Source organism: Pan troglodytes, chromosome 14 (genome assembly GCF_028858775.2).
Source record: "Pan troglodytes isolate AG18354 chromosome 14, NHGRI_mPanTro3-v2.0_pri, whole genome shotgun sequence".
Lineage (NCBI taxonomy): Eukaryota > Metazoa > Chordata > Mammalia > Primates > Hominidae > Pan > Pan troglodytes.
Window position 1 is genome coordinate 65568967 of NC_072412.2, and position 14432 is coordinate 65583398.

At 33.3% G+C, this 14432-nt stretch overlaps 1 protein-coding gene across 5 annotated transcripts in view; it reads right to left on the minus strand.

Annotated features, from left to right (window-relative positions):
* Positions 1-14432, minus strand: part of DIAPH3 (diaphanous related formin 3) — a 490848-nt gene that overhangs the window by 233237 nt on the left and 243179 nt on the right. For all 5 annotated transcript variants that reach the window (XM_054665348.2, XM_054665347.2, XM_054665346.2 and 2 more), the window contains 2 exons: positions 13327-13421; positions 8905-9006 (listed from right to left, as the gene is read on the minus strand). In XM_054665348.2, coding sequence (XP_054521323.1) covers positions 8905-9006; positions 13327-13421 — 197 coding nt within the window. The remainder of the gene's footprint in view (positions 1-8904; positions 9007-13326; positions 13422-14432) is intronic.

Here is a 14432-nt window from a genome sequence, read left to right on the forward strand (position 1 = left end):
AAACAATGACTGAATGCTTATCTTAAAAGATGCATACCTCTAAGATTTAAAATAGCTAGAAATATAGTTATGAAATAATAGTTTATTACTTCAAACCAATGTTCTCACTGTGTAATGAAAGATTTCCAGACAAGATTACCAAATGGCCATCTAAAGCACCATAGAACTTGAGGGACCTTGGACAACTGGACAAAGCAGTAGCAGTGGATGAATGGAACTTCTCTTTTCCAGGAAGAGAAGACAGTAGATTCTGCCAACTTCAGACTGACACAACTTATGTAATTGACAGACGAGATCAAAGATGAATTATTAAAGAGAAAAGGAAGTAGTAATTACAAGAAACCAAAATGGGTTCTTGAAAAAAATTATATCAGAGTAACTGTATGTCTTTTGTTAGGAGATTGAACTCTGGGAAACATGATTGATTTTGTATCTGGACATTTGCAAAGCTTTGAAATATTCAACACCTAAGGAATGCAAGAAAGACCTGGAGATATTTAGTCCCGGAAAGTGTTGGTTTGGTGGAGACATCCTTTCAGTTTCCTCACCTATCTTGGTCAATGTTTTTTATAAGTGTTTCAGTAAGCCATGATTCTTATACCAAATCACAATTTCCTCAACATCTTTTATGAAATAAAACCACTAAGTACTAAAACAAGTATTGTAGAGAGTACCATGAGTAGTCACACTCAAAACAACATGGCCTTCTGAGTTAAAAATCAGGAAAACGTTCAATCTAAGATGTTGTACTAGACAAACCTAGAAGTTAAATGGCAAGATCACTTAGGGTTTAAGTTCTATTCTTTAAAAAAAAAAAAAAGTGTGAATTATGCACCAAGTTATTGATTTCTTGGTCTACTTTTGAATTAACCCATTTTCACTCATAGAGAAATCATCTACAGATTCATTTTTAACAAAAAAATCAAAAATACTCAAAATGATTTTTAAAAACACTGTTTTCATTTTATTGTTCTTGCTATACTTTTTCCATCCTTTCTGTTCATCTATTCTTTATTTCATACATTCACTTAACATACATGTATATGTTATGTGGCACTATGTGTCAGTAGATGTGCCATGTGCTGGGAATAGAAAGATGAGCACAATACACTCTAGCCTGTCAAAAAGTTCACAGCATAAATGAAGACTGTGACTTGTAAAATAACACTTATATTCCAGTATAATACAAGCCATTTAGAGATATGCACAGAGTTCTCTGGTAACAAAGAGGAAAGATACTGAATTTTGTATAGAATGAAGTGTTAGGGAAAGCTCCCCAAAGAGGCTTCCTCAAAGGGGAAAGAAGGGAAAGGCAGAATATTGACAGGCTTGAGCATGATGCTTTCAGAGCTCAACAAATTGTCTAGCAATGATGAGGCAGAGAGAAAAAAGTAAGATAGGAGGTAGAAGGGGAATGGTAGGAACTGCTTCATTTAAAGACGTAATGCTGGGTGGGAAGGACGGGATTATAGATGAGCCTGAGGAAACATTTAGGGGTAATGGGTATCTTCATTATCTTCATTGTTGTAATCATTTCATGGATGTTTTCATATGTCAAAATTAATCAACTGCTGTACTTTAAATATATGCCATTTATTGTGTCAGTTTACCGAAATGATACTTTTTTTAAAAAGTTTTAATGCTATTCTAAGAATTTTGGGTATCCGTGTGAAAGGCTCGGGGAGCAACTGAAGGAATTTAGAGTCAGTGAAACATATTTAGGGGCATTTCATTCTCCATTTTACATCTTTACAAGATCCTCTATTTAATCAAATTAAAGAATTAACCAACTGCTATTTTCCATGCACCTGTCATGTACAAAGGACCAATGCGTCCCTAAAAAAAAAAATCACATCTCTATCGTTAAGTGAGTTATACAGATCTTCTTTATTTTAATTCACTTTTAAAACCAAACTTCAAAGATGCAAGATACAGCAGACGTCATAAATAAAAATAAAAAGACAAGTAAGAGGCAGTGAGAAAAATTGCAAATATTTACAAGAGTAGCGCTATAGAATATATAAGGAGCTCTTACAAGCTACAAGGCAATAAAATAGGAAAATAAACAATATTAATAGGCAATTCTAAGAAAAAATATAAACAACCAATAAATACATAACTGCTTCGATCTCATTTAATAACCAGGAAATATGAAATAAGTAAAATAAAAGTCACCAACTAAAAAAGAAAAACAATATTAGTGATTATGCAAGGAAAAGAATCCTCACTTATATTATTCATAAAAGTGTAAGTTTGGCCAGGCACGGTGGCTCATGCCTGTAATCCCAGCAGTTTGGGAGGCCGAGACGGGCAGATCACGAGGTCGGGAGATCGAGATCATCCTGGCTAAAATGGTGAAACCCCGTCTCTACTAAAAACACAAAAAAATTAGCCGGGCGTGGTGGCGGGCGCCTATAGTCCCAGCTACTCGGGAGGCTGGGGCAGGAGAATGGCGTGAACCCGGGAGCCGGAGCTTGCAGTGAGTTGAGATCGCGCCACTGCACTCCAGCCTGGGCGACAGAGCGAGACTCTGTCTCAAAAAAAAAAAAAAAAAAAAAAAGTGTAAGTTCACATGCCTTCTGGAAGGACAATTTGACAGTAACTAGCAAGATTTAAAAGGCCTTTCAATTTAGCAATTCAAAGACTAAGTATGATTGTGAGATGATTTACATCTCTTCACTCTCAATTTATTTAATACTCAGAACAATACAATGTAGGTAGGCACTATTACTGTCCCTGTTATAGGCAAAATAACGGTCCCTCAAAGATATCCATGTCCTAATACCCAAAACTTTTGAATGTGTTGCTTTACATAGCAAAAGAGACTTTGCAGATGTCATTAAGGATCTTGAGATGGGGAAGATTATCTTGGATTATCTGGGAAGGCCCAATATAATCACAGGGTCCTTATAAGAGGGAAGCAGGAGGGTCAGAGAAGGGGTTGTGATGCCAAAAATAGAAGTCAGAGCAATGCTGAACCATGAGCCAAGAAATGCTAGCAGCTTCTCAAAGCTGGAAAAGGCAAGGAAATAAATTTTTCCCCTAGAGCCCTCAGAAGGAATGCACCCAAGCTAAACCATTTTGGACTATTGATCTCCAGCATTGTAAGATCATAAACTTGTGTTGTTTTAAGCCACCAAGTTTGTGGTAATTTGTTATAGCAGCAACAGGAAACTAATATAGTCCTACTTCATAAATAAGAAAATGGAGGTATCAAAAAATGAGTAACTTCCAAAGATCATATAGCTAGGAAGAGGTACAGCTAGAATTTAAACCCAGACAATGTGCAATACTAATGCACTGCCTTCAAATACAAAGATGTATACAGAATTATTTTTTAAAAAACCTGAGGCACGGAGAGAAACTACAACTAAGTGTCCTTCATTAAGAGAATGATTAAAAGGAAAAATCATAATATGGGCTATGAAATAAAATGCAAGAATTTAAAAACAGTACAACATGAAAAACATATTCAAAATATATGACACAGCCAAAAAGTTTCAGAACAATGGATTTTTTAAAATGTTCACGTGAACATGCATACATTGGTAAATACACAGAAATGGAATTAGAAGTACAACAGATTGTTAAAAATGATCATTTGTGTGGAATGAAAAGAGGTAGTGGGATACGGGGGACATCTACATTGTATTCAATATTTTTATGTTATTTGAATGTTTTACAACAAGAATATATGATGTATTTTAAAGCGAGGGATTTTTAATGCAGGGAGATATGCACGAATTTCCTACAACATTTTTCATTAAAAAGGCCTCAGCTGCACAAAGTTTAAAAGCCCTGCCCTACAGTGACACCAAATGGTGGTAGATCAAAATACAGCACACAAACAGGACATTTGTTCGATTCAATCTTCCTAAAAATGTTTGATTTCTTTGAAGAACAGGAAGCTTAACAGAATTAAATAACGTGGAGACAAATACTCAAAAACCTAGAATTTTTAATCAAAGAAAGTCTAGTACACCAAGCTTCAACTGCAAATTTTTAGGCCTCTTTCCAAACTTCAGCTAATCTTCTGATCCCACTGAATATTTACATAAATCATTTCTCACAGTTAAAGCATGCCACTGTGAACACAGTGATTTTACCTAATGGCTTATTGATCAAAGAAAGCCTACAAATACAAGAAATGCAGTCATAAAACTAAAGTCAGGCTCTACTCCATCGGAATCAACCCTTGGTAAGTAGGTAATATTTTGGAAAGATGGACGAGAAGGTGTTGGGGATAAACAGGGATGGAAAGAATCCAAGAAGAGACACAAGCAATGACTCCAATTAATGACAAAGTATATTTTCATTTGTTAATCTAGTGATAGAAAATTAAGCTGAGTAAAAGAGGAGGCTATTGCCTCTCAAATATACACCAATTTCTCCACAAGAAAATTTTGTCCTGGACTGTCCAGGGAAAAGAATATTTCAAATTAAGCACATCAGTCAGTATTCAGTGTCCTCTGCCCAGAACCTAAACCAACAAAAACAGCATGTAAATGGCCTTATTCATTACAAGCCACTATAAAAAGATACAGAGATAGACCACCTCTCAGGGCACTCCTCTAAAACACCATTTGGCCAGGATCCTTAGTCTTTTAGCATTAAATGAGAGTTTATTGGATTTTTGATGTTACTTTTCATATACCAAAATCTCCTAGAAAACACAGGACATATAAATACATGATCATCTACAAAAAAAAGTCAATAATACAATTAAGCTCTAAGGCCTTGAAATCATATAACTGGATTTCAATCCTAATAGGTACAAGCCAACCTACGACCACATGTTACCAGCACTACTTTACCCCACTCATGGATAATCAGCTCTAGAACACCTTGAGAGCTATCCTGATCAAATGAGTGCATGTCCAGTGACAAGAACCACAAGGAGATCAGTTCAAGAAGGTAACTTAAGTTTCTGAATTACTATATAAGTGACAGATGAACAACTAAGAACTGAGTACCACAAAAAGTATCCATGTCTACTACATATACATTTATGACTTAATTAGAAAGAGAGGTAATATCAGCATTAAATAATTTTGCTTCCAATTTCAACAGAGACATAAATATGAACATGAAAGTCTGTATTACAGAAAATGTGAAAAAATAGGCACATCACATGGTTTAGTGGTTAGAAGTTTCAAGGATATACAATTTAATAGAAATTGACATAATTCCCATAGTAAATTTGTATACCATACTCTACAGGATATAGAGCCCTAGAAAACTGTATCTAAGTGATACATGATAAAAGTAAGACATATGGCCGGGCGCAGTGGCTCACACCTGTAATCCCAGCACTTTGGGAGATCGAGGTGGGCAGATCACAAGGTCAAGAGATCAAGACAATCCTGGCCAACATAGTGAAACCCCATGTCTACTAAAAATACAAAAAATGGGCTGGGCTTGGTGTTGTGCACCTGTAGTTCCAGCTACTAAGGTAGCTGAGGCAGGGGAATTGCTTGAACCCAGGAGGCGGTTGCAGTGAGCCGAGATCGTGCCACTGTACTCCAGCCTGGTGACAGAGCTAGACTCCGTCTCAAAAAAAAAAAAAAAAAGAGTAAGACATTTCCAGTATACAAACTATTTCTGATATATGCTAATTGACCTTAATTGACATTGGTTACTAATATTTTAGATGTGTTACTTTTACACCCTGCCTTTCTATCAAAGAGGAAAATAACATAAACATCAATGTCCTGGTGGAGCTACATCTTATGTTTTTTAACTAATTCTTATGGAGAATTAAAGTTGATTATATAATGCAAGCAACTTGACTGAATTTAATCTACTGTCTCAAATTAGGGTATCAGTTTAAATAAAACACAACTTTTTGGAAAAAACTGTAATTAATATGAATCAAATTAATGAATTCACATAACTGGATAAAAGAAAACTTAAACTTAGTGGCAAGTAAAAACTGTAGAATTTTAACTAATTTTTGTTCAAATGAAAATGCTAGAAATCATAACATCAGTCTACGGAACCTAAAGATGAAAGAGTTAAGAGCTAATTTTTCTACAGTGAAAAACAAATGAAAAGTCAAGCTTTGGTCCTATTTGGAGCTGGGAAAGCACTAACGCTACCCCAAACTCTTGACTTCTTCTTATATCTAACTGTGTGATGATTTTTCAGGTAAAGATGATTAGTACATTTCTAATGTACTTTAAATCTAGGCTAAATCAAGAAGTAAACATGTTTTTAAGGCAAGGATGTCTTGTAGAAATCTGGAGTTTAATTCACTTCAAGTTAATTGCCCATTTTTGATACAAACACTTCAAAAAGTTTATTACTTTAAAAATGAAACATTATTATGGAAGTCTTACAGAAATACACTTGGCAATTATAACCAATTTCTTAAAATCATCAAATTACTGTATTATTGATAATGTTGATAAACTGAAAACACATCATTCTTTAGTAAGTTAGCAAAAGTTTTTAATCTAGAAAGGAGTACAGAAAATTTCAGACATTCCAGACTGTCTAACACTCTTTGTCCAGTACTTTTTTTTTTTTGGTTAATTATCAAGGATTGTTTGGAGCTTTAAGCAGGTTTCCCACTTCTCTTTGGAGAGCAGAAGTTGAGAAGTAGTAGCAGCCAGATTGGAAATGGTGAAAAATAGAAATGGAAAAAGGTAAAATCTAAGAACATTACTATTTGACAAAAAATAAAATAAAAATATTTCATTTTGTTCCTCAACTTTCATTCTGATTTTTCCACCAATACAATTACCTTTTAAAATATTAGTACCACAGAAACCAGAACTGAAAATAATTTGTTCAAGAGTATATTGTCATAATCAATAGATGACTAAGGCATTGTTCATATTGTCTATAGAGGATGTTTTTCAACAGCATTATTCCTTCCAAATTATATTCCACTGGCACTCAGGTATGACCCAGCATGGAATGTGTACATTCCAGATTAAGTTTGAGTTGACATGTCCTGAAAGGGAAGTGGTCCATCACCATCTTAAAATCAAAACTATTACCTCTAGCATTGGTATCTGGGAATCCAGTTGTTTTAACTGCTGATCCCTAAAAGTACACTTTTTGTAAATCAAAGCTCTTTGATGTGAATTCCTAATTTTTAACTAGGCATAACTTGGCTATTTTAAGTAAATTGAAAATATCTGCAAATTTGAGCAGTCTTCTTGAATCACTAGAACACAGAAATAGTTTTAAATCTTTACTATAATGATAGGCAACATAAAAAGCTACTTGTTAGATAGACATTTTCATATAACCTTTCATGGTATCAGATTTAATGTACATGGAAAATATTTCAAAATTGTAATTTTATATATTATTTTAATTCAAGTGTCAAAACATAGGTAAAAAAAAAAACACTCTAAATAGTCCGTGGTTAAAAATTTAATGCAAATTCTCCCTTATTCACCTATTCTCTTATGGAAGACACGGCAAATAGAGTATCAAATAGACAAACTAACCAGATAATAGAAAAGCAAGCAAGCAGGGAAATAAAGAAAAAAGAAAGGAGACAGAAAAGGGGCAGGCGGGGAAGAGAATACCCTGAAGAATTGGATTAAAAAGTTAAAACTTTTTTTGTTTTCTTAAAGACAATGAATTTAAAAGTTTTAGAAAAGGCCGGGTGGGGTGGCTCACACCTGTAATCCCAGAACTTTGGGAGGCCGAGGCGAGCGGATCACCTGAGGTCAGGAGTTCGAGACCAGCCTGGCCAACATGGTGAAACCCCATCTCTATTAAAAATACAAAAAAATAGCTGAGTGTAGTGTTGGCTGCCTATAATCCCAGCTACTCAGGAGGCTGAGGCAGGGAAATCGCTTGAACCTGGGAGGCGCAGGTTTTGGTGAGTCGAGATTGCACCACTTGCACTCCAGCCTGGGCGACAGAGCAAGATTCTGTCTCAAGTATTTAAAAAAAAAAAAAAAAGTTTTAGAATAAGAATTATAAGACTGTGAACAAGGAAAATCATGCTTTTTCCTTTTGTGTTCTATTTGGAGTTTTTTTTTTTTAACTTTGGTGGTAGCAAGGAGTAGAATGCGTTTATGAAGAGATAGGAAGGAATGTAAAAGCAAATGTCTACAACATGCCAAAATATGAGGTGCAGGCACAGCTATTAAGTAAATCAACCTGAATTTTTAAAATTCTGTCAAACAAATTCCATCCTGGCCCTGGAGATTATTAATATAACTGAAGATGAAAGGGAAAAAATAAACAATCTTATTAGAGAAACAACACTATAGTATTGTTATAATGACAAAGTGTAACCGACCTAAAAATAATAATTTAATGGTAGGAGAAAAGAGCACAGAAAAGAAACCTTGATAAAAATCTTAAAATTTTAAGTTGTAATACATTTAATATATGGCACTGGAAATTCTTTTCACCTCTTTAGACCCCAGCTTCTATAAAATAAAAGGCTGGAGCAAGATGATTATCAAAGATTTTCTAAAATGAATTCATTTTTCATCCTCATTGCCAAGAAAGATACTATATTTATAATTTCAGTCTAAACTATGAGATGAATTCAAGTAAGTGATCAGAACAAGAAACCAAAGCTACTCTTGCAATATGTTGGAATACACAGCTCTAGAATAAATCACAAATATACCTCTCTATTCTTAAGAAGTACAGTTTTTACTTTACATTTTAACATTAAATAGAGAGCAAAAAAATTATACATACAATTTTCAAAAGCCCCTTGGACTTCACTTAATGCCAGAGTTTCAATATATATTTTAAATCAAGATAATTTCACATGAATATCCTTAAGTTAAAAAAAAGTAAGATGGATATTAAATGTATGTGATTGCTCACATGCTTTTTTACATTTAGCGATATAAAAACAGTTGACAGGTTCTCTTGTTTGGCACAGTATAAAAATCCTCTCTGAGACTCGGTACTTACCACAACCGCAAACTGCTCAGGTTCACATAAGTTGCTATATTCACTCTTGAACTGAGACAATGAATTTAATTGCTCTTGATCAGGAAGATGCTTTATTAAGTTCTAAAAATTAAAACCAGAAAGAAAGATCTTCACTAAATGTACTTCTTGAATTTTAAAAATATAATTTAAAAACTACTGAAAGAAAACCAGTGAAGTTAATCTTCAGTTTTATTTCTAGGTAACCTCCCTCCTAATAAGCCTTAAGCAAAATTCCCTGCATCTTGAAAACAGTCAATTTTCCATTTCTCTATCCCAGAGTTATTATATATTCAAATCAAGCACTACTGAAACTGAATGTTTATTTGATTAGCTATATAATTGAGAAAGAGAACTCAACCTATACCAAAGGAACAGCTTTCTCACCTGGATATGATCCATTACATTTCAGCTTTAGGGAATTAAATGTCAGAAATTTCAGGCAAAGCCAAACATATTTTAACACTTCACTCAGGGGGATAAAAGAAATCATCATATTGCTACAAAAAGGCATGGGAAGGGACAGAATAGAAATCAAGGGAATTTTAATGGCAGTGCTTGCAAGATTTACCAATAGGATTACAGTTTTAATAATAAAAACTGAAGATATCTCTAAAACAAAGTAACTTTTCTGATGTGAAAGAAAATTTTAAAAGGTGTTGAAGACACATGATGATTGATATACCTTGCAGATAAAAGGCATGTAGAGGTCCTTTAGAAACTTAAGTAAGCCACACACTTAAACAACAGAACTACTTGAATAAAGATTAAAGGAATACACAAGACTATGTCTTCCTGATACAACTTAAATGATTAAACAATCCCTTGGACAAAGTCTATATCGATCCTCTGTATCAAAATACAATCAATTATAATAGTGTTACAAGAAGTTAGTGCATTGATATTAAAATTAAGATAAAAAAGAGTGGTTGGTGCTCACAATTCCAAATTACAGCATGAGTAAATTCTGTACAAGCCCAAAGTTGAATACAAACTATAATTAAGCCTAGATCATGCTATATATATTTATGGGGGGAAATTCCCCAAAGGTGTTATTAGTTAAAAATACTGTTAGAGAATGTTATACATCAAAATCGATTAGATCAAAGAATAAGTTATTGACTCACTGTGTACCTTTGGACAAAAACTTGGTTAACTGGCCAAAAACAAAACAAAAAAAAAGTGGCATTTTAAGATCATCCCTAGACAAAGTATTCACTATTAATACTATCAAATTGAATAAAAATAAAAGTATATGATTTCCCCACATAAATAGAAATTTCTCTTAGTGGAATTGCTTGAGACCAAAAGACATGATTATTTATATTTTTACCCATTCTAGTTGACAGCTGGATTGTTAGATTTTATTACTTCAGGCCTCTGAATTTCTTTAGCATCCTTTTATACAGTCAAATCCCCCTGAATATCTCATATATAATCAGATTTTCATCTTTCACCTGAATTTTTTAATTTTTTCACTCCATTAATTTTACATTCTAACATAAAAATACTATTGTGATTTTTAAGTGCGTGGTTCCAACCTCCCTTTGTCTCTCCCCTTACAAATTCCCCACACCCTTCGCAAATCTTAAGCTACTGTTCAGCTAAATTCTGCACAGACAGGCACGCATGCCCAGCTTCCCTCACAGCCCACAGTATTATTACTGCCAAAACAATTGCCCTTCACTACATTTTTCATGCAACTCCTCTGCTCTATTCCACATCTATACCTATTCAACATTTACATACCCTTACCTCCACACATACACTCACAAAGCATACTCCCTCAACATATTCTATAGGTCTAAACCAATCTTAAAACTTTGCTTACCTTGCTTTACAATTATGTATGTAAATGTCATTTCCCTTGTCAAATTATAAATTCCAAGAAGGTCAAGTCTAATTCTTATTGAGCCTAATATACAGCCGGGCATGGTGGCTCACGCCTTTAATCCAGCACTTTGAGAGACCGAGGCGGGCAAATCACTTGAGGTCAAGAGTTCAAGACCAGCCTGGCCAACATGGTGAAACCCCATTTCTACTAAAAATACAAAAATTAGCTGGGAGTGGTGGCGGGCACCTGAAATCCCAGCTACTCAGGAGGCTGAGGCAGAAGAATAGCTTGAACCCAGGAGGCAGAGGTTGCAGTAAGCCAAGATCGCACCATTGCACTCCAGCCTGGTTGACAGAGTCTCACTCTGTCTCAAAAAAAAAACAAAAGTAATAAAACATAAAAATTATTGAGCCTAATACAATGCCCTGGACATGTTGCATAAAATAAAGTATATGAAAAATGAATTAATAAATGACTGATGTGACAAACAAAGGTAAATGGGTAAAAAATGATGTGGAAAAGTGGCATGAAAAATGGCAAAACAATGACATACTGCTGACCTGTACATATATATGAATAAGTAACTAAATATGTCAAAATATAACCATCACAGTGAACACAGAGAACCAAAATCATGATTATTACAACATAAAGCTCTGTTTCCATGCCCTGGTCAAAATAGGAATTCTTCGCATTAAAATGAGGAATATACTTTCAAAATTAAGAGTTCAAATAGCAAGAAATTCTTACTTTTTAATGAATATATTAAAACCTTATATATGTTCAAAATAAATTTTTACATTTTAGAAATACTCAAGGCTGGTTTTATATTTAGAAAGTATGATAGGCACAATAATGACATCCATTCCTAAAGATGTACATGACTAATCCCCAAAACCTATGAAAATATTAAGTTACATGGCAAAGGGAATTTAGGTTATAGATGGAATTAAAGTTGCTATCAGCTGACCTTAGAGTGGTTATCCTGAATTATTTGGATGTACCCAATGTAATCAAAAAGTTCTTATAAGTGGAAGAAAAAAACAATAGAGTTGGAGGGAGATGTGACTATGAGACAAAGGAATTGAGGAATGCAAGACTGCTGGCTTGGAAGATGAAGGAATGGTTCTACAAGCCATAGAGTATGAGCAACCATGAGAAGCTGGAAATACAAACAGATTCTTCCCTAGAGCCTAAGAAAAGAAACACAGGTCATTCTGCCAATACTTTGATGTTAGCATAGTAAGACCAATATCAGACTTATGTTTTACAGGAATGTAAGATAATAAATTTGTATTATTTTAAGCAAATAAGTTTTTGGTGAATGGGTATAGTACAAATAAAAAACTAATACGTTACAAAATATATGGAGCTGAATGTACTTTGGACATGAATTTTAAAAAGCAAATCATCTCTTTTCTATTATATAACAAAACCACATGTTCATTTAAAACATTCATGTAATCAAGCTAAAAGCTACTCTGTAAATATTTAACTAATTCATTATAAGAAATACAAACAAGTATTAAGTAGAAAAATTTTATTTAAGGAAGTTGGCATCTATTCCTAGCAAGAAGGCACACATATAATCAACATGAACGAAGATGAAAATCCAGTAAAAAACAAACTGAAAGAGAAAAAAAATGCTTAAATAAGAGTAGCTGAATCAGGTAGTTTATGAGTCTCAGCGACTCACAGCACAAATCACTAGTGAAATTATATGACCACTACATTTAGAAGACAAGATAGGAAAGGCAAAACTTAGAACAACTTCCAAAGATATCATTTATTGATTAGTTAAAATATTCAGAATAATTTTAATTGCTTGTTGGCACTAATAAATATTTGGTTTCTTTTTATTGCTAAGTAATCATTTTCCTAAATATATCCGCTATCAGAACAAAAGATGGTAAGCTGAAGATAATCTCTTACTATATAATTTGTGTTTTGATTCTCCAACTTTAAATTTTATCAAGATATACATTATTGATTTCTTATGTGGAACTCAGCAATAACTTCGACATGATGCTAGTATTCATTTGAAAATACTATGAATAAAAGCCATTAACAAAAATCTTCTAGCTTTCTGAATAAATTCAGAATACTATGTAAACAATCTCTAATACTTATAGGAGCCCAAATGACTCTAAGAAGAATTGTCAGTAAAGGTAACTGTAAATGAAAACTCCCTCAATCTTCTAAACCATATAATAATATCTTCATAAGCCAAAGAAAAACACATTCTAAAAGGGCTATAGAAACAAATTTTAAGTAACACATTAATAAAGTATAACAAAAACAAAAATGTAAAATTAAACAATTTGCTTTTCAGAAACAATAACTTAAAATACTTAAAATGTAATAATTTGATAGCATTCTACTTCATGTGCAGTTAAGAGAAGATGCAGCTTTCTCTCCTGGCAATGCAGAAGTTATGCTAAAACTAATTATGCAGCAATGATTTTCCAGTTGAATGATTTGGGTGAAGAATTTTGCTTCACTTACAGATTTCTATTTAATGAGAAGCTTGCAATGAAATATTGAAATCTAAGCTGTGCCTATTTGTTTACCTGAATCATAGACTCTGCCAACCGTGTTTCATCTACTTCCAATATCATCATTCTGATTTCCTCATATGGCACCCGAAAAGAGCTCAGGAAGATTGCTAAGAAGGAGAAAGAGAGAAAGGTTTATAATGAATAAGGTTTAAAAAAGTATTTCAGATGTAGTTCTATTTATAAAATCAAAAATAAATTCATAAAACAAGAGAATTCAAACATTTAGTATTATGTTTGGGGGAAACATATTATGGGGGAAACTTTCATTACTACATTTTATACTCTTCTCTAGTTTTAGAACTACTGTTTAAACAACAGTCCTGTGTTATTGCACTGGATCCAAGGTTGATTTTTAAATGCTCAGTTATTTATCTACCATAGGAATGATGTCAATTTTCATGTGATAACAAAAAATGAAATAAGGTACACTATAAAAACATCACATTGTAATGAAAATAATGAGAAAACCACAGTATGTGCATGTAATATTTGTCTAAGCATATGTATTATTTGCTTGTATCTCTTCTAGCCTTAGGAAAGAGTTCAGGAAAAAGTATTTTAAGAAAACTGCTAAGCAGTACATTAACACTTTTACAAGTAATAGTAGCACTTCCCTATTCAGAAACATTGTAAACAGTATGCTAGAGAAACCTTCACATGTAACCAAAGCTTAAAATATCCAGTTTTAGAAAACAAATTCTCACTGAAAATTATCCAAATGTACTAGATAATATAATATGTTATTACTGAGAATTCTAAACATTATTTACAACTTTCTTGATGGCTCTTATATCAACTATTATAATGATTTTCTCAAAAGTTATTGAAGTAGAAGGATATTTTCACAGCAACAGATACAATGCTTTTGCTAGTTCACCCCTTATTGTACTATTATGTTTTTACATTCAAGATGTCACTTCTTAACCATACTCAGCACCTGCAAATCAATAGCCTATTATTTTTCTTTTTATTTAATGAATTTCTATGTCATCTGGTATGTGTATTTCTAGATAAAGAAACTATGTTCAGCACCTCATATCTGTGGGTTCCACATTCACAAATCTGACCAACTGTGGATCAAATTCAATCCACAGTAGGTTGAATCTAAAGATACAGAA